Source organism: Crotalus tigris, unplaced genomic scaffold (assembly GCF_016545835.1).
Source record: "Crotalus tigris isolate CLP2741 ecotype Arizona unplaced genomic scaffold, ASM1654583v1 scf7180000023618.1514416, whole genome shotgun sequence".
In the NCBI taxonomy this organism is placed as follows: Eukaryota; Metazoa; Chordata; class Lepidosauria; order Squamata; family Viperidae; genus Crotalus; species Crotalus tigris.
Genome location: NW_024100082.1, coordinates 1049577 through 1071681, shown reverse-complemented (window position 1 = coordinate 1071681; position 22105 = coordinate 1049577). Strand labels below are relative to the sequence as shown.

The 22105-nt window shown below is 35.1% G+C and overlaps 1 protein-coding gene across 1 annotated transcript in view; it reads left to right on the top strand.

Moving 5' to 3' along the window:
• The window catches only part of CD34 (CD34 molecule), a 32048-nt gene extending 10341 nt beyond the window's left edge, over positions 1-21707 (top strand). The window contains exons 2-8 of the mRNA XM_039320079.1: positions 5786-5923; positions 7615-7862; positions 9542-9625; positions 14567-14702; positions 16693-16754; positions 18491-18655; positions 20856-21707. Coding sequence (XP_039176013.1) covers positions 5786-5923; positions 7615-7862; positions 9542-9625; positions 14567-14702; positions 16693-16754; positions 18491-18655; positions 20856-21047 — 1025 coding nt within the window. The 3' untranslated portion in view covers positions 21048-21707. The remainder of the gene's footprint in view (positions 1-5785; positions 5924-7614; positions 7863-9541; positions 9626-14566; positions 14703-16692; positions 16755-18490; positions 18656-20855) is intronic.
• The last annotated feature ends 398 nt before the right edge of the window (positions 21708-22105 follow it).

Sequence of the window (22105 nt, the reverse complement as noted above, 5' to 3'; positions counted from 1 at the left end):
AGCAAAAGTAGTTCCAATGAGAATTGAAGGATGCTCTCTCCTCTAGGTGAGATGCCCAATGCAGATTTATGCTGATCTAGAGCCATAAGTATGCTAGCTTACTTCATGGGACAAACTTCCATTTTCAGAGCCTTACTACCTCTAGATGAAATCATTGTTTCCTAAAGAAATATGGCAATGATTTTTGGATTAAATCCTCCTTTCAACTACATATAATATTTTTGCTGGAAGAAAGCCTTCTGAGAAAGGATAATTATTGAGTAAGTTTATTCATTGTTCAACAAGTTGTCGTGTCTTTTATTATTTTAAAGGGTGCAACTAGATGAAAAATAGTATGAGATCCTTGGCTGGATTTCTCTCTTTTCTACAAATGCAGCTAGGAGTGAACCTGAATCAGATTAGAGCACTATACATCGGAAGAGCTTTAAGCTTTTCCTGTTGAAGCTTTTCCCAATTTCACCTCATCCATATAGACAAGCACAAACTTATTTTCCCAAAAGCAGAATGGAAATATTTGATTCTGTAGACAAAGCACATAAAGAGAATAAGCTCCCTTTTTAAGTGCTAGAGGGTCCACAGCTGTTTTTTAAACAATTGAAGGAACTGAGATCTTAACACTTCTTCCCTATCACCTCAACTTGTGCCTCACAGATGTTTGAACACACCACTAATAACATCTCTCAATTTCATTGTAATATTGAACACAAAGCACTGCACTCTTGTTCCTCAGAAAAACAAATATCTAATTTGTGTGACAGCATCATCTCAGTGATGTTGAATGGGTTACAATATTCTGCATTTTTACTTCCAGGGTTGAAGCACTACTACCACTTGTTTGATTTACAGCCATTTACAGTTTAAACATGTGATGATCCAGAGTTTGGGCTTCCACTTCTACAAAAAGACAAGTCCCCTTTTCCAAGACTTTCCTTTTCTTGCCTTAAAAATCAAGCAAGCATGCATACCCAAGAGCATACAAAAATGATAAAATTTATATACGTTCCCAATTTAGCACACTTATTAAAGAAACTAACAAAGAAGGGATCAGGAATGTTTAAAGCAATTTAATATGAACTTTAAACACAAAGTGTACTATTCAAAATAGCTACTTAAATTCATTAGGAATTTTAACCTCACAGAACAATTCCTTTGATTTCTATAATATATCTGATCATTACTCATTACTGCAGTCTTGAAAATACAGGTTTCTAGTAGGTGGGAAGAAGGAAAATTTAAACTAATCAATCCACCACATGGATATCTGATACCTGTCTTCCAGGTAATTCCTATAATACTTGATTATTATAAGGAATCTGGGTTCCTGCAGATTTGAGAATGCCTTGTCTTCAGGAATGGTCTGCCAAACAGAGAGGGGAGTTTCATTTTATATTTCTTTCTAGTTTCTCTTTGTGACAGAGATAGAACAAGCATTCTTACTGAAGAGTGAGAGCAGAATCATGATTACAAAGTAGTAAAACAACGGGGAAAACACAGATATTTTATTCTATTTTTCACAAGTGATTATTAAGTACCATTAAGTCATTTTTACTCCTATCATCCATGTAAATAGATTTTCTCCATGACAATCTATCACTAACTTGGTCTTTCAGGTCTTCTAACTCATCCATCCACCTTGCTATTGGTTGTCGTCCTTTCTTTCCTTCCACCTTTCTCAGTATTAGAGCCTTATCCAGAGAACTAGGTCTTTGTATAACATGTCTAAAGTGGGATTATTTGAGACACAAGGGAGAATTCTGTTGTGATTTGTTTGATTATTCATTGATTTGTTTTCTTAGCTGTCCATAGTATTCTCAGCAGTCCTCTCAACACTAAAGTTCAAAGGTGTCAGTACATTTCCTATCATGCTTTCCCCCCAAAAAATTTCATTCCATAGAGTGCCACAGAGATTACCACGGTTTGCATGATTCTTATCTTTGTAGGCATAGATACATAAAGACATTTGAATCTTTTCTGAGACTTTCATGACTGCTCTACCAAGTGCTAGTCTTTGGCATTTTTTTTTTTTTTACTTTTTGTCCCTTTACTGTTGATAGTTGATCCTAAAAGGTAGAAGTTACCTAGTAGGATTTTAATTTTGTTCATCTTATACTTTATAGTATCAAGTATTTTCTATTTTATTTTAACTTACTATCAAGAAGCAGGATATAAATTTAATACTAAATCAAATGAAAACTATAAATCTGTTTTTTTTTCAGTAGTTTATATTAAGAAGATTTGTAATTACCATAAATTCAGCAGTTCATACAAGCAAATATAAACTAAGCACTCAGTGAATGTGTATACAAATGAGCATGCAACTCTCACATGTCTACAATTTGGATACAAATACATGAATGTTAGTTCTTTGCAAACTGGAATGTGTATACAAATAGCCTTTCATGCAGTGAATACAAAATAATGTCTGGCTAACACTATGGTGAACTTGCAGCATTAATACACACATCCTGAGCTATGTTATATGAGACATCAATTACTCTGTTTCAGGCACTTGGCTCTAAACATTTGTTCTAGATTAATTTTAAGATAATCCAGAATTCTTGGCAATGGCAACATATCCTTTTGCACAACAGAATGTTCTTTTAATAAGGCTGGTGGATATAAATATACACCTTGCCCAAACACTGGAAAATAATTGATTTCTTGTTCTGCTTCTAGCCTTTTGACCTGTAGAAGAAAAATACCATGATTAAAAGTCCTCTAAAACATACTTTCAAACAATTGTAAAGGAACTTAGAGAGGTATGGCTCATGAAAGAAGCACATGAAAAATTGTCTGCTATCAGAAACAATAATAGTAGCTCAAAAGTTACATTAGGTGTCTGTAATATTTTCACAAAAGGTAACAAACAAAGCTGTTGTGAAATGTGGATTATAGAAATAACGATTTAAAACTTGTTCTCTTGTTACCTGAGTTTCAAGTTTGCCTTGACTTTTAAAGAAAAAATGTAGTACAATCCCAATAGTTTGAAAGTCTGAAATTTTTAGCATTTGTTGTTAGAATCAACTAATTTTGGAAAGCTTGAGTGCATTTAATCTAAAATGACAAAATAATTAGGAATAAATATTTTAAGGTATCAGTGTTTTATTACTGGAATTATAAATGGAAATATTATCTTAAATATTGTGTGAAAAAATACAAAGAATTAGGTTAGAGATAACTGTCCAGATGTTGATAAACTTCAGCTTCTATGAGTTATTGCCAGCACAGTTTAAAGTAAAGTTGCAATCCAGCACTACTGTGAATAGTTCAGTACAATTTTCCAAACAAAAACAACATCAATTACTAAAAACATCTGTATACAAATACATGTATTATGATAGGAAACACCTATTCTAATACAGAAATTTCTTGCAAAAAAAAAATAATGAAGAGGCATATATAAGTGTGTGCATGCACAGGCATGCTAATTCTTTATTCTTTATTTCTCTAATTGCCTTCGGGTCCTGCATCATAAATTCCTTAAAGTAGCTATCTTTCATTCCACCAGCATTTTTCATTCAATCCTACTTTTAAAGTTTTCCCATCTGATTTCTGCCACTATCATCCTCTGATTGGCCCTTACAACAAGTATTTTCAATGCCCCACTTCCCAATCCAGCTCTCCTCACTCCTCCATCTTTATAAGATCTGCTCAGTCTTTGACATAGTTGGTTATTCTCTCCTGTTTGATTTCCCTATTTGTCCAAATTCTTAAAAGTTGTCTTCATGATTTGATTCTCAGTTGGTTCTCTTCCAGTCAATCAAACTCTCGCTATTTTCAAGATGACCCATATTTTCTGTCTTTGTTTTTTTTCCTCTCAGGTCCTTTGATATGGTTTCTGTCTATATTAATTTTGTCCCTGGTAGGACAACCTAAGATTTCAGATGGGTATTGATAGCATTTGATCCTATACATATATGCATACATGCATATATACATATATACATATAAACATATAAACATATATACATACTTATATTCATCCCTTTATGTATTTCAGACCTCTAGATACCTTTCTCATGCTTCCATTTTGGGGCAAGAGTTTCCAGCAAAGAGCTGTTTTTGACCTTTGAGGAGTATGTTGATTGATTGCATTCCAGATGTAACTGGACCAGAATAAAGAAGCAAGCAAGGATAGGATAAAAATATCTATGAAATAATTCCCCTCTTCTTTCATATTAGGAATTGCATGTGGGAAGCACACCTCTATGGCTTGGGAAATCACAAAGACCCCTGACTTTTTATCCCTGTATTAGCCATGATATTGTAGTTTCAGTGCAATGGGTCCCCAAGTTTTTATTATCAGGGACTGCTTATATTATTGCCATCCACCCTGGTGCCTAAGCAAGAAGCCTCAGCTGTCTGCCTGCCCTTTCCACCTGTTCTCCCACTCTCAAATTGCTTAATTGCAATGGGGAAAAGTATAATGTGATTAATTTTCTCAGTATACCTTTCTACATGTGTATATTACATGCTTGTGGCTTTGGAGGTACATGATCTCTCCTGATGAAATGTGGATATATTTCTTATTTATAGTCTAGAAAGAGAAATATACAGTAAATTAGAAAATATAGTAGTGTTCCTATTGCAATCCCCATTATTAAATTGATCTTCCCACCCACTGTATGGCATGTAGGTCCACTGCTGCAAAACAAGATCTCCCAAGGCAGAGGCACTTTAGGTTTCAAAGGCTAGACTTCAGGGGTACATGAAATTCTTCCATGGGATGTACTTGCTTATCTGCTTTTATATTCTGTCACATCCCTTCCTGTAAATTTTAATCATCCAAAGGGCTTCTGCTCCACCCTTGCATTCTAGAAGAAGCTGGCCTGGATTAGATACTCCTAGAACTGCCTTCCTGAATGCCTTCTTGTGTTGATTCCCTCCCCAAAACTCTTCCTGAAATTCACATTTTCCATATTTTTTTCAGAATAACTTTAATCTAAGCCAGCGTTATGCGCATGCGCGGCCCCATGCATGGCACGCATGCGCGGCGCTGCCCCCGGAGGCATGCCGCCGCCCCCATGCGCAGCGCACATGTGCGGCAGCACCCCCGGAGGGGAGAAAATGGCGGATCGCTGCCTTTGGCGACCCCCGAAAAATGGTCGATCGACCCCAAATGGGGGCGCGACCCATAGGTTGAGAACCGCTGATCTAAGCCAATGTATAAGCAATTGAGCCAGTAGCATGTCTTTCCCACATTGATCTCTCTCTCTCCCCTTCCTGTTCCCCTAGTGCTTCCCAGGGAGGGAGGGAGGGAGGGAGAGAGGGAGGGAGAGAGGGAGGAAGGAAGGAAGGAAGGAAGGAAGGAAGGAAGGTTTCTGAAACTCCCTGCCAACTTCCCACAAGGAAACTCAATGGGGAAACCAACAGGAAGGTGTAAGTCATTTCCACTCCCACTGCTTTTTTGTCCACAAAGGGTCATTCTGTTTTTCTGTTTAGATTGAATATTATTCTTGTTGTTTTTGTTGTTGTTGATAGCATTTGGAGCACAGGTTGTCCAGTAAATAATAATAAACAATTAACCTGTATCAGTTTCTGTTGTGCCAATGTATAAGAGGAAAACGGGCAACATCAATTTGTTGAGAAGTCACCATTCTTGCAAATATGCAATTTTTTTTATTTGCATCAAGTAAACTTTTTACCATGAACAATAAGGAAAAGGACTCCATATTTTTGTTATTGCAGCATTTCCACTTTGAGCCTCATCAAAACCTCTTCTACAGCGTCAAATTGTACTAGACAACTATAAATATTTTTCATTTCTTTCCTTTTTCATTTTTAGAAAATCCAGTCTCTGGTGATGAAACTAATTCAACTAATTCTCCAAATGCTACCATTGCTGAGAGGTTGACAACAATCATTGCTCCTACCTCTGCTTCTAATTTTACCTCTTTAAACTCTACTGCTCCATCACTAGAAGGTAAATTGGCTTCAACATTTCTATGGAAGTAGCTTGACTCATTTATTCATTTATGATAAAAACATAACTTCCTCAAAGGGTTGCCATTTATGTTTTCTCAGAGTTTCCCCATCTTTTCTCAGACTGCTAAAATTCTGACCTACATGAAAGAAAGAAAAAAATATTGAAATGTAATTTTCATTGAATAATTCTTAGTGCAGTTTCCCAATTTCTCAAGAAACTGTACAACTTTTAAATACCTTTCATCAGGAATGAGATGTTATAAGTATACTTTAATTTTAGTTCTAGATATCAATTTATCACTTCCCCTCTCCCAGTTCCAGGCTATTATTTTAAATCAATTGTTTAGCTAGTGATAAAATGCTTTGCTTATTATGCAAATGTATTGTTAAACATCTGAAATGTTCAGATCAGACTTCACTATCATAGATCTGTTCAAAATAAATTCAAATTAAGACATACAACTCCTAAATAGTGAGACATGAAAGTAAAGAGCAGAGTTCAGAACTGTGAAGCCTAAATATGAGTAACAATTTAAAAAAATAGACTAAAATTAACAATAAACAATCTCTTTGTCTGGATCAATAGATATTTGAAACATGATTATTAATAAATTACAGCTAATACTGCAGACAAAAAGACAACATTTAGCTATGTTCAGTAAGATAAAGTTCAACTGAACAGATAGCAATAGATGAAGAGAAAATGAATCTGAGTAGTGACTAGGACATTAGTCTAAACATAGGGATAAAAGCTTCCAATGTGAAATAACATAATGTGAACAGTACAACACAACACAATGCAACATGGCTCAATGTCAGTATTTTTCCTGTGCCAGAGGGACACAGTCTTCACTCAAATGGAATCTCTTCATATCTCCTCCTCAGTGACAGCTGTTGGGAAGGTATTAAATCTAGTCAAAGAGAAAACTCTTAGAGATCATTATTTGATTAAGATATTGTGCTGGTTAGAATGGTTGAGAGAGATTATTCAAACTATGTTTGGGTATGGCTGACTGATTCATCTGAAGCTCCAGGTGAAAATGTGCTATTTGAGATCATTAAGTGTACACTCATAACCTATTAAAAGAATAGCCAGCTATGAGAAAACTAATAGGATGAGTAAGATGATTTATTATTATTATTGTTGTTGTTGTTGTTGTTGTTAATCATCATCATCATCATCATCATCAATTTGATTCACAGTCTGGGACTGGTAAAAACTTAACAGTTTAAGTCTTAACCAAGGACCTAAGAGCTGTTAAGGTAGCACATGAGTATACAGGCAGTTCTGAGTAAGGTGGTTTTTTGCAAAGTCACAATATTCAGATCTAATAAGTTCAAAATTTCCATGTTTCTAGGCAGCCCTTTGGGTATTTCTCCAAGGGCTTATTATTATTATTATTATTTACACAAAAATGTGAAAGCACAGCTGCCAGTTCTTTAGATGGTGTGTGTCTTCATACACATCAAGTTCCTCCCAAGAAACTGGGATATTGTAATGTACCAGCCTAGTATATATGCAGATCCAAGTAATGTAGCCTTTTGTAATAGACAGATGGAAATCTTATATCTTTATCCACTTTCCCTTCATCTTTTGTAGAAATTGACCATGTATTATTGTTAGTGAACCAATGTTTAGACTGGATTTGGCATTTTTATCCATCAATCAAGTCCTTTATTTCTTTCCAGAGACATCAAGTAATGTTACCAAGCCAGAGACATTTGTGCCCAGCACATCCAGAATAAGCTTAACTTCACCAAATACAACAGCTAAGTCATTTACTACACAGTGGAATGCAATAGTGACTATTAACAATGAGACAACGACTCATAATTTAAGCTCAACATCACTTCTAACACATGGTCCTACTGAGCCAACAACATATAATTCCACCATCTTTCTTATTACATCCATGACTGAGAACAACAATGTGATGGTAAGATTGTGAAAATTTAGGATTGATATGAAAAGAAAAGTGATTAATTTTCCTTATTGGGATCATTATTGTAAATCAATGATTGATATATTAATCAGTCTCATCAACATGGCATTTTAGTTACTTTTGCAAATGTGCCACCCTATATTCTTCAGCTTCCTGGATGATTCTCATAGGTGCCCATTTATTTCTTTGAATCCCACCTAGGCTATTGTTATTCTTATTTCAATTTATTGGGGAAGTGGGTGCAAGAGGATGGATGTGTTTACATAACTTTTTTCCTCAGCAAAGGAAGCTCCAACAGCTCATTGGCAAACTGCCGAAAGCACACATGTGCAGGAAAGAGGGAACATAAATTTACAACTCCCAGCTGTGGTTTTCTCTAATGTGCTTTCCCACATTCAGATTTTTTTATAGCATTTGACATTCAAACATTGATTCAACTATGTGGTGTTCTACATGGCCATTTTACTAGCTACTACTACTATTTTGTGTTCAGAAAAATGTGAATTGTCACATAGTCTTATCTTGCTATATGAAAATGTATCTGAGTACAAATAAAATTAATTCAGTGCAATAAAAATTGTTGTTGCATAAACATGGACTTAGTCTGAATTTACATTGACTCTGTTCTCGGTATTGGAATTACAATGTTCCTAAGGCAGTAGGAACAGTACAGTAGCATAATCCAACCCTTCTTTCATAAATCTGATAAGTTTTATTACCTTTGAGGAAGTTCACCTATGATTTCTACTGGATAAAATTTATATTTATGTTTATGTTTCTTTGGTTTGATATCTCCATTTTAGGTTACCCTGTATTCACCAATGGTCTTTTCAGCCATATAGTGCTATATGTCTGATGGAATCATATGAAGTTTTTGAATCCAAAATTTCATATGCTTCCATCAGACAAATAGCATTATGTCTCCTTTCAGAAAAGAGCTGAAAGTTTTCTAACATAATAGAACCATGAGACTATTTCCTAAGATAATTATTTCCCACATATGGCTGCCAGCCTGAACCTATCTTCACAGGTATGGCTCAGTGTGTCCCCACCATATAAGGTGAACTAGTATTTTAGAAACAGCCTTCTTGATGTTGGGATCTCTATTGTAGAAATGCCTTCTCAGAGATAGTTGCCTAATACCTTCTTTGTGGTCAATTTTGCACCAAGTTGCTGGTTTGTCTGCTTAATATATCTATTTGTTTAAAATTACATGTCAGCATAAAAAGATCTTTTTAATCATTTTTGTTATACTTTAGGATTTACTTTTTCCACAAGAAAAAAATATTTGTGCTTTTTTCTGTCACATTTTAGCAACATTGTTTATTCTTTTTTCTTGAATTATTCAATAAGCACATATCAATAAAGGAGAATATATGTAATTCAGAATCAAAATTAGGAGTCCTCGGTGCTCTCTGAACTTAATTGTTTTCTTGCAGACATTTCATTACCCAAACTAGATAACATCATCAGACTAGTAGTGATGATGTTACATAGTTTGGGTAATGAACCATCTGCAAGACAACAACCAAGCTCAGGGAGCACCAAGGACCCTTCAAGCACATATCAATTAACTGGTTATTTCACAGAAATGCTATTAGCAAATGAATAGCCAAATGACACCAGACAAAGAGAAATTCAATGATACACTCTTCCATCCTTTCTTTCTCTAGTTCAACATCACATGTGTGAAAATCAAGCAGATGCTTCCTGCCACTGAAGTGGTATGCTTGGAACTCCACGAAGCCCAATCCTGTGTAAGTAGTCAGGGAGAGAAAATGGCAAGGGAGGCATTCATTACAATGGAGGGGGAGGTTGCTTTGCTTTAAGATAAAAAGTTGTGGGGAGGACTATAATTTCTTGCTATGAAAGATCAAACTTGGAAAAGTAAAAAGTGAGGGTTATCCTCCACTCATCTTTAAACAATAAATGTAATTGTTTCTATTCAGTGCAAAACCGCATGCATTTCAGTTCGTCATGACCCATTTGGCTCTAGACTTGGACAATGTTTTGCCCCTAATACTTCATGCATTCCATTTATTAAGTTTATAAATTGTCTAATGGATTCCAGCATCATTTTTACACACCAGGCACTTTTTCCACTACAGCATCCATACTTGTAGGAACAGCATAAAGCTTCTCTAAGGTGTAAGAGGGAAGGGGAAAGAGAGTAATGGCTCATTTGAGCCCAATAACTGGAAAGCATAGATATCTGGGCAAAAGGCAAGAAGGATAAGTGATCAAATATGCACTGTGAGATTGTGAAACAATCACTCCATACTTCTATGTGATATTGTGAAGCAAGTAAGTTTTTGCATGATGATGTCTGGATACCAATTTCTTAATTTTAGCATTATTGTGGTTAGTTTTTAATGTATATCCTGGAGGGTAGACCAAGGTAAGAATTTGTGGTATCCTGTTTTTATAACAAGGAAAATTAAGCTGAATTGGAGGGGAGGTCGCAAAGATTTGCGAAATTGATTAGACATTGACTAGAAAGTGTTAAAACCAGTAGGTTGAGAAAAGTTTTTTCAGGCAGCAGAATGTTGGGGTAAAGCAAGAGGTCCAGAAATGGGAGGTTAGCCTCTCTTCAAGGCCCACAAAATTTCTGTCTTGAAATCTTGAGATGAACGTTTTGCAATTTGAGTTGTACTATAGCTAAGCCAGTAAGCAATTATGTTGAGCACACAATGCATTGAAAGTTTGTGTTAAAATAATATTTTAAAAGATCTGAAATGTGGCAGAATGTATGAAATTTATTTAAGCTGAAAGCTTTTCAAGAATTATGCTGAAATAAACTCCTGCAGGAGCTCACTTTTGTAGCATAGGCACCACCTAATGGGTTGATATTTAAGCAGAAAAACAAGTAACACAATTGTGTCAATAATTTATTTAGAATTGTGATAATATAATGCAGGTTATCTACCCTTTAGCTCCATTCATTTACACACTTTATTGGGGATCAGCATTAGGTAAACTTCATCAGATTTGATCATTATTGTTATATGAGTTACTGTACATAATTAAGAACCAGGCTTACTCCTCTGCAGGATTGACATAATTTATATGTTCCTGTCAATGTGTGAAATTAGCATTTTATAGAATGCCTAGGAAATCTATAGAATGCCAAAAATGGGACGCTCTTATCATTCTTCATAATGCCTAGGTATACAATGCCTAGGAAAAGTAGACATTTCATATTTTAAAACATCTAAAAACATTACGCATTCTACAGATTTTCTAGTGCCAGCTTTTCACACATTGCCAGTAATGTATTTATTGAAATCATTGATTGGAAAGCCTGGAAGCTGAAGTTCTGAAAGACACCAAATTAGGAAAACAGCCTACAATGAATCAGGCTGTGAATATTGTACAGATGTAGCCTTTAGACTAAAGTTCTGGCTTTGTCATCACAACTTTTGATACAGGCTTGTAAGCCTTGGAAATCACTTATTAACATATCCCCAATGATAAAACATTGATAATATTATTCAATAACAGTCCTGATATTACTAATGGCTTGTAGGTTTTTCTAAACTATTAACAATTGACTAATAGTGCTATATTGGCTAATAATGCTCTATGTAGCATTCAAACATAGACATAATAAGCAAAATAGTTATTAACTACCTAATGAATAATTGTGAATATTAATTTGTCAACATGGAGCATTATAATATAGTCTATAACAGGAAGTCACAAACCAATGTTTGATTTCCATCTGAAATATTGTTTTTATTCACTGGTATATGGACAGGGTTTTTTGTTTTTTTTTCATGAACAAGAATTTTCAGTGGATGACTAAGAACCCGGTTCATAATATTTCCTTTAATTGTGATGACCATGCATGCTATTGGAGGAAACATGGATGATGGTACTATAATAGTATGATGAACAGGAAACTATTATAAAATTCATCTTTGAATCATCTATTTTTATAATTTTTCATAAGGAGAATGAAACATGAAACAATTTCAAGCAAAATCTGTTTTCATAAGTGAACATTCCAATTATAAACTTAAATGTCACTTTATAATTTATTGCTTTATAGTAATTATTATTCTATCCTAATTGCTAAAATCTTGCACCAGCCTCCATCAATGGGAGAGAGATTATGGTAGCTGATATATCTAGAAGGCATCAGTTTAAACATATAGGTTTATGTGCACCTACATTTCTTCATAGAGATCTTTTTCACCTACCACAGAAACTGAAAAGGTATTATAATGTATTATCGTCCTGAACACACACATAATTTGCAGCTTTATAGTTCGGCTAATTTTTACTGGAAATTGGGATCAGGCCTTCTTACTTTGTCTCATACATTATTTTTAAGACTGATTGCTGTGTCTGAGCCACAAATAGTTTGAATGAACTCTTTCACTTGTTTGTCTTTCTGTCAGGCTTTTTCCAGTAAGCTAGTTCATTCACTAGAAAGGAAACTCTGACATCTTCTCAACAATTCTTTCCACAGAAAAGAAAGAAAAAAAACATAAGGGTTTTTCCTCAGTATCCTGAACTAATATTTGTGGGAATGGTTTGATTAGGTTTTATTTTCATTTTTCCATTTTCCATGCATAATACATACTGTGATTGTTTACATTTTTACTTCTATTGTGTGGCTTTTGTTTATTCCATTGGGTCACATTAAGTCACCATTTGAGAATTTTGTGAAGCCAATTAAACCACCTAAAGATATGAACTGATATCCGAAATCCTAAATAGATTGATATTTAAAATCCTACTCTAGGTGCTTATCTATCCATGAATGTCCCAGCCAGTAGAAAGTTAGATACAGGGAATCCTCATTTAGTGACTGGCTCAGACTGTGACTGCAGTTATGACAAGGATGAAAACATAACTTTGCAAATTTTGAAAAGCCAAAGTAAGACTTTAAGATATTTGCAGATTAACTTATCAGCTGCTTTGCTTAACAATCAAGCTACTTGTGTCCAACTGTAATTTTTAAACAAGAATTATATGTAATTCAAAGTGGACTTGGATGGAAGATTTCTCCCTGATAATTATTTAGATAGACAGACAGACATTTATATTTTTGTTTTATTTAAGGGGAAGTGCTGGTGATGGTTCTTGTATAATAGAGTGTGATTAAAAGTAGATTCTTCCTCTGTAGTGATGCTACCTGTGAATTAAATATTGCACATGGAAGTATTTATTTTTAACAGCCATGAAATTTTACAAGTTAGCTCCATTGCACGAGATTTAAGGAAGGGCAGAATTTCAGGAAGTTTAGTATTCTTCCACACAGACACAACATGAGAAAATGGTCCTTGCTCTCTTGCAACTCCAACAATAACATTTTGTGTGTGTATGTTTGCTGTAGAACAGATATTGCATATGTCCTGCTCTGAGAGGCAGGAGGAAAGTTCTCAGCAGCTGCCCAATTGCTTTTTTCATAATTTACCAGGAATGTTTTTTCTCCACAGCTCCCAAGCAATTCTGGCCCATTTAAAAACTTTCTTTTACCTGCTTCTCTTTGGTGTCATTCTAGCCAGTTTTCTTAGAATTATTGTGCTGATGAACAAACAGATGAACAGAATTCCACCCTTTGTACATATTTTTTTCCAAATTCCACAATGTTAGAAAGAATTAAAGAAAATTCTACTAGCTGAATATATACTAGACATAAAATATTCAACAACCAGAGGAAGACTCAATCTTTTTTCCAACTTATTGAACCAGCCTATATTTCTAAATTGCTTTAGATTATTGTAGCCTAGCTTTTCTGAGTCTGACCCTGACCTGTACATCTCCTTTGATGTCCAAATTGACTAAGTGGAGGGGAAATAACTACAGCCTCACACTTTTCTTCCTGTCTCCTCCACAACTGTTTGGGAAAGGCGACATTTTATTTTAATCTTTATGTGGGAAGATTTTATCCTTGCAAAATGTGCCATAAAAGAACCATCTGAAATATGCAAGGCGTTTCTGAAACAGGAAGGCGAACTCTGTGCTTGTTATTTCCCTCATCTCCTGCCTGGTAACAGTGGAGAAGGATACAGTGCTCATAATCTCAAAACATTAAGAGCTGCTTTGGCTGATTCAGAATATAGTTGCAGAATGAACAGTTATCATGACATTAATTATTTAATCAGCAAGTTAAATTATATTTAATTAGTAATCAGTATCCACAGAAATGTGTTGACAAATATTTCAGTACATATTCTTTCTGTTTTTATTTTTTAACAACCGGACATCTAATCCTCTTCACCCACTATACTTCAGTAAAGCAAATTAAGAACCCCAAGCATATAACTAAAACATGCTCTAAACTTTGTCTTATCTTCTGTAGGTCTGCTTTCACATGCTATAATTTATAATAATCTGTCTCATTTAAGAGAAGTGCCCATTAATATACCATAAAGAATGTTCCTATGCATATATTTTAGATAGTCATAATAGGACATAGTAATTCCATAAATGGAGCTGCTGTGCCTTCTTGGAACATTGTTCTTAATGTTTGTGGTTTCTCTTAACCTTTGTAGATTTTGAGCCAAGAAATCCACAAATAGCTGCTATTGGGAGGATAAACTGTAGCTCATGGGAATGTTGTTATGTTTACAGAAGCCAGTGATAATTAATTTGCCACTGGATGTTGGGTTAATGTAAAGAAAACAAATGAGAAAAAATGTTCTACAGAAGTAACACTATTTTATTTTGTTTTTTTTTGTTTTTAGGAAAACTTTAAAAGAAACAAGGGGGAGGGATTGAGCAAATTAGTTTGCAAAAAAAAAGAAGTACCATGTTTTATTGAACTGGCTGACTCTGATGTGAATCACCAATGCATGCTGTTGCTTGCAGTTAACAATACAGGTTAGTTGAACTGATTTATTACAGCTTGCAATCAAGTTGAATACCAGCTATGAGTGACTTGTTAAGATTGACTAGATTTCACATGTGGAATGAAACCATAATGTTATCTTTGGCTGATTGGACAAATTTTATATATAAAATACATTAGCCCTAATCCAGCAAGTATATATAACACATTAGCCCCAATCCAGCAACCCTTGCTATAGGTTAGCAAGATAAGTAAACCCAATGTTTTTGCTATCTTCTTCATTGTTAGATTGGGGTGTGGGAGAATGCAGAAAGTAGTTGAAAAACCAACTATTTCAAAATGTATTAGATGTCCTCAATTAGGTGTTACTTCTGTTCAAATTAAGGTCAGGAAGTGATTTAGTTTGTTTGTTTACTTCCCAGTTAGTCTAGAGGTCATGGGATTTCCTTGTGATCTCACATCTAAGTGCTAACCAATCTATTCCAGCTTAGCTTTTTGAAGATCAGCTAAATGTGGTGGCCAGCAGCAAATAAAAAATTATAACCCCTCCCCCCCACCTTCCTGTCATTACTAAATTCAAACAAATATTGGTATATATATCACAAGAATATTCAAATACTAATTGGAAACTCTGACTGGATTCACTGATTGCATGGGCCATAGTGTTATTTGGTTTTATTTCAGCATTTTATTTATTAATGTATTTATTAAATTTATGTAAACACATTCAGTTTGATTTGCAAACAATTGCTTATAACTTATTTATGTATTTTTATTATGCTTGCATTTTGTCCATTCTCATAGGCAGCTAAACAGAGGTAAATAGATAAAATGCTCCCCAAATCCTTAAACAGATATAATTATTTTCCAGAAGCACACATATAGTGTGCCCTATCTTTCAATTAAAAAAAATACTCTTCATGTGCAAGACAAAATGGGTTGATTTTCAGTTTTCCTGGAGCCTAAAAATGATATGGCACTTCCATTGGAAGGGAGTTTCAAAGAATGCCTGCCTCTAGGGTCCCATCAGTTATAATCTTGGAGTGATAGGACCCGGAAGTGTTGGTTTTATTTATTTAGGAGCCTTGGTGGTACAGTGATTAGAATGCAGTATTGCAGGCTAACTTTGCCCACTGCCAGGAGTTCGATCCGGCCCTGCTCAAGGTTGACTCAACCTTCCATTACTTCCAAGGTCAGTAAAATGAGGACCTAGATTCTAAACTGTCCAGAGAGTGCTGTAAAGCACTATGGGATGGTATATAAGTCTAAGTGCTATTGCTATTGGTATATTATTTGATTTGTTTGGACAGGCAAATGAATTAAGGAGAAGATGGCCAGATAACCAGGATCAGATCTATATAGGTTTTAAATGTGACAACTACCACCTTAAATCATATCCAGAATTCAGCTGGAAACTAAGGCAACTCCCATTAGTACTGCAGCTGCTCAGCTGCAGTTTCCAAGGGTCATTCCATGTTGAGCATTTTGCAATGATTTAATAGAAGTGACTACAGCTTTAGTGACTATGAGGAAGTCCTCCAAATCCAGAAAAAAAGTTGTAATTGTACAAAAAGGCTTATCTGACATTTGGTAATTAAATAGGAGAATTCTCAAGTTGCAAACCATTTTTTAACAAAGAAATACAACCTGTTTAGAGTTTTAAAAAATGGATGTTCCCTGCAATTGTTAGATTTGCAGATCTAAAGCCACTCCTTATTGGAGGGATTCAATTAAAGTGTGTTCCTCCTCATCCAGACCCAAACAATCTCCAGGGAGTCAGTTAACAATTTTACTGCATATCTACTCATGGCTATGGTGTACACTATGTATCAGCAGTATATGATGATGCTATATTTTATCATTCTAGTCAATTGTGGCTTATTTAATAAACCACAGATGTATAAGCCATATATATCTTTGAATAAAATCTGTGCAGGTGAAGCTGTAAATGTTAACGCTTCTTTGCTTGATAAATAATTCCAATATGCTCTGAAAGTAAATTTCAGTTTTTCTTTGCTTTAGAAAATATAGGTGCAGAAGCATTGTATGGCTTTCTGGATGACAAGCAACCTGATTTGAAAGTGGTAATTTATTCATGCTTTTATATATATCATTGGGTGAGACAGAATAAAAAATTTAAAACCTAAAATATTACAGAATCTGAATAGTATGCTTTGTATGCCAGGATCCTGTATGACTAAAATCATGTAAATGAACAGTGGTATATTTTCCTAAAGAATGTGGAATAAATTGTCAATATTTTAATAATAATCAAATTGTTATAACAAGCAACTAACTGTAGGAGTTTCCCAACCAATTTCCAATTCACTATTTTTAGAAAACAGACCAAAATGTAACACTTTTAAACATTAAGCAATATGCATTTTCCTGGATTTGAGGTGTTATCAAAACATCAACCAACAGTTCCATTGGCTTTTGTGCATCTACCCTGCATGTGAAGAAACCACTTTTAGCTATGGGAATTGCCACAGAATTTTTCCAAAGACAAGTGAAATTGTTTTCATGGAATTGTTTCATTCATGAAAGACATAAATGGCTTTCAAAATGTGCAGAGTTCTAATATATAGTGCAAAAGAAGTTCCAAGAGTTTCCAGAAATCGCATCCTGAAAATTAGTTTCCTTCGTGTTGTAACTTAACATACAAAACATATGAAATACACAAGACTTCTTCTCTCTTTCCAAACTACTTTCCCAAACATATCCTAAAGCTGTGAGATTCAATTTCAAAAAGGTTCAGCAATTCACATTTTCACACTGAGTCTTCAGATTGAATTCTTGAATCATTTGAAAGAATCAGTGAATGAGGTGCTTTGAATTACTTTGGATTAAGAGATTTGATGGGGTTTTCTTTTATGTTGCTATGATTTTCCTCCCAAAATGGACAGTACTATTCCGCCTATTGTGTCTCACTTTTGAATTAGACTTAGAATTTGTTTAGGTAGGTTTACATGGAGTGCAACATTTATTGTACTGGTGGTTGGCTGTTTACACTAGTTTGTTCTTTCTTATATAATCCTCTTCCTCAATCCACATCCTTTTATTATTGTATTTCCTTTACTCCCAATGTACTTGTCTAGTCTGAAATATAGCCAGCTGGCACATGTGACCAATCTGTCTGCAATTGTTTGTTGCCGTTAGTCCTCCCCTTTTGTGCCTTTTCATTCTCTGCATTCCCTTCAAAGGTTTTTTTTTATTTTTTTTCTATTTTTGCTTTCTCTGTCTTACTTTATATTCTGTAAGTCTACCTCAGACCTAATGTCATACCATGATGTAAAGAAATAGTCTGTATTATATGCAATAGGTGAAATATGTAATAGTGATAACACACAAATTTATTGGGATGTTTTCAAGTTGTTGCCCAAGCATCACATAATTCATCACTCCCAGAAGAGGCTAATTCTGCCTCTTCCGCTTTTCCAGGAAGCCACCAGCCCAGAAAGATAAATGACCAAGGATCATAGAATCTTCAATCTTTAGTAAGAACTTGCTATTTAAAACTTTTTTTGAAAGGCTTGTTCTTAAGGTTTAATGGGGCATTTTGTCAGCCCCACTTCCCCATAAACAGGATATTTTAACTCCCTAAACAGTTTGGAGCTGTTAGGTTGTCCTTTCCTGATTCTTGCTATGTCTTGTTTAAAAAAGGTGTGAGAGTATTTCAAAGTGAAAGCCTTCAAGCTACCTGACATTGTAACAGATTAACTGTAATAGACTAGGGTACAAAATTGCAAATTGCTATTTGCATTCCTGGCAGGTGTTTTCATGCTTCTTTGGTTGAACCTATTTTGTTTTTTCCTTTTAGCTTGGGATAAAATCCCACAAACAGGAACGCACTGAGATTCACCAGGTCCATTCTCGGAGGACCCTTATTGCCTTGGTCACCATCGGTCTGCTGTTGGCATTTTTGGGATTGGCTGGATATTATCTTATGAAACGACGAAGCTGGAGTCCTATGGGAGAAAGGCTGGTTAGTGCTTATAGTTGGCAGAACAAGTAGAAAGTTCAAGGCATATAATAGCAGTTGCAGAGAAAAATGACAGGATTGCTATTCTTCCATTACTATATATTTGGGCATGTGCAAATATTGTTCACAAATATTTTTTTTAAAAAAGTTTCTCTCTAAGGAAAATATATTTCTCTTTAAATAACATCTGTCATACAATGAATTTCTGTAGGTCACCTTCATTAACCTGGAATGCAAACAGAGCTCTGTACAGTTTCATAGACAATTTTCAAAAGGTATTTTAGAACATTTGGGATGAGCACCTGCAACACCTTACAGAAGCTGTGTCTTTTTCCAGACCTGAATCCAAAGCAATCTACAGCCCTACCATACAGTATAAAATCTTGACAAATTGAATGCCAAATTGTCATCACAACAATAGCTAATGAATGTCCTGTTATTCCATTTATTTACTTTCTGGACTATACATTATGTAGACTACATTAGCTTTCAGAAACTAAACTATCATTCCATTATTGCAAATTAGTGATATTACTGTCAGTTTCTATAATCAATAAATATAGATGCAGGTGAGATTATAGGCAAAGAGTCAGAGCAAGACCTCTTAACAATTCATGGGAATACGTCATAGCTTTTTGCTAAAATCTGTTCTCTGAGCAAAAATACTCCAGATTAATTTTCTGGTGCTTCCATTGTAAAAAATTTCTGGAAGTAAGCTATGAATAATTTTTCTGCTCCAACCCTGGATACCAGAATAAACAATGAAATTGCATACTGGATTCTCAGTATTATATCCAATGTTTCCTTTTATTGAAATAATAATAATAATAATCATCATCATCATCTTTGTATTTTGTTATCTTCTCCAGCTCTTTCTCTTCTATTCTGCTGTTTCCAGGCACTGCCACATCCAAAAGTCTGGATAGTGGATGTGGCAGTGCCTGGAGACAGCAGAATAGAAGAGAAAGAGCTGGAGAAGATAACAAAATACAAAGACCTACAAATAGAAATAGAAAGACTGTGGCAAAAGCAAGCAAGGGTAGTACCAATAGTCATAGGCGCCTTGGGTGCAATCCCAAAACAACTGGAGCACCACTTGAACACCATTGGCATTGACAAATTCGCTATTAGTCAATTGCAAAAGGCGGCCTTACTAGGAACTGCTTCCATCCTGCGACGATATCTGTAATACCATCAAATCCACATCTGCCTATCCCAGGTCCTGGGTAAGGACTCGATAGGTAGACAAAATGCCAAATCCAGTCTGAACATCTGGCTGACTGTGCGATGATCAATAATAATAATAATATAAAATTGGAAGAAACCCTGGAGGTCATCTAGTCCAACCCCTTGCTCAAGCAGGAAACCATTTCAGACAAATGGCTGTCCAGTCTCTTCTTAAAAACATCCAGTGTTGGAGCATTCACAGCTTCTGGAGACAGGTTGTTCCACTGATTAATTGTTCTAATTGTCAGGAAATTTCTCCTTAGTTCTAGGTTGCTTCTTTCTTTGATTAGTTTCCATCCATTGCTTCTTGTTCTGCCTTCAGGCACTTTGGAGAATAGCTTGACTCCCTCTTCTTTGTGGCAACTCCTGATACATTGGAACACTGCTATCATGTCACCCCTCGTCCTTCTCTCCATTAAACTAGATATACCCAATTCCAGCAACCGTTCCTTATATGTTTTAGCCTCCAGTCCCCTAATCATCTTTGTTGCTCTTCTCTGTACTTTTCTAGGGTCTCAACATCTTTTTTACATCGTGGTGACCAAAACTGGATGCAGTATTCCGTGTGGCCTTATCAAGGCATTGTAAAGTGGTATTAACACTTCACATGACCTTGATTCTATCCCTCTGTTAATGAAGCCTAGCACTATCTTGGCTTTTTTGGTAGCTACAGCACACTGCTGGCTCATATTTAAGTGTTTATGTGTACATGTTTAAGTGTACATATTTATGTTGAATTTTTTGTATTATTATCATTGATCACATAGGCCACTGAAATATACTTCATACATGAACAAGATTTCCCTCTTCACCCCACCAGGAATATGATCTTAATACTTTTCTAAATCCCTGATTGAAGGGCCTGACTGAAAGAACAGATATTTATTTTATTTTCTATATAAGTCACTTTGTTGACTTTTGAACAGCTTAGTTTAACTCTGAATTTTCTTATTATTTGTACCTCCAACCTCTTTAGGGTGAAGATCCTTATTACATCGAAAATGATAGCCATGGCAATCCTGAGATCCCTGTAGCCTCTCAAGAACAATCAGGCCTGCAGGATAAACCAAATCTCAATGGAGGGGCTCGGGAAAATGGGACTGGCCAGCCATCCTCGAAAAATGGACACCAAACGAAGCCCCAGGTTGTGGCTGACACAGAACTGTGAAAATACTCTGACCTTTTTAATGCAGCTGGAAAAGCTCAATTTGCACTTAACAGCAGAGCTAGGACCAAAAATTCCTAAATAAAATCATAATACCTTTTTTTAAAAAAAGCTTTACTATCTTATACTAAAACATTTTTCAGGGGCTGACGCAGCAGCATTTGTGTATGAACACTGTAAAATTAGCAAACTGCTTCAATGGAATTGGATATGTTTTTAATAAACATGGAGTTTGAGGTTTTTTTATTTTTTCTATTTTTAGATGTCATATCCTTCACAACTGTTCATCCAGGGAGACACAAGGCATGCTTTCTAGAAATTAAAGATTTTTCACTGTTTGAGAGTTGTTTAATATCTATCTGATGCTGTTTAGAGTAAGAAAGGACATGTTCCCCTTTATAAAATGTAATTTTAATTTAATTTTAAAATATAACCGAGATATAACATCTAGGACTTCAGAGTAGTATGCAGCTGAAAGTCCCTAGACTTTGGTAGAGTATCACCACCCATCCTCATCTCCAGCTAAAACTGTCATTACTGCCTTTCTGCATTTGTGCTGTGCTGCAATTTGTATATAACATAAACTGATTGTAACTCATCAGAAGCCTTTTGAAATATGGCTGAAGCAGTTCTTAACACAAAATAAACTCTTCATTAGCTTTGCTTACTTCGAAAGAACTGAGTACCTTTTCCCTTTAAAGGCAATAGGAAATATTAGGAGACATCTTTTGTAACATGAAAGTGCAGTATAGTGGGCAATTGGCCTAAATCTCAAATGTTCTGTCTCCTTCAAACTTTGTTTTCGTTGTACATAAGAACAAGCAAACAACTCTTTTTCCTACATAGCATTTTCTAGATGCTTTGGGACTGTTACTATCAGAATTCACAGCAAGTATATCTTTTGAATTCCAAAAGTCACAGATATTTTTTTAAATTAAAGGAAATAAGTCTGAAATATTATTCTTAATCCAGATATAGTTAATTACATTGAAATAAAGGGTGGCATCAATTGTAGTTACATTAACTGGAGGTCCATTTTTCAGAGCCTAGAATCCTATTTT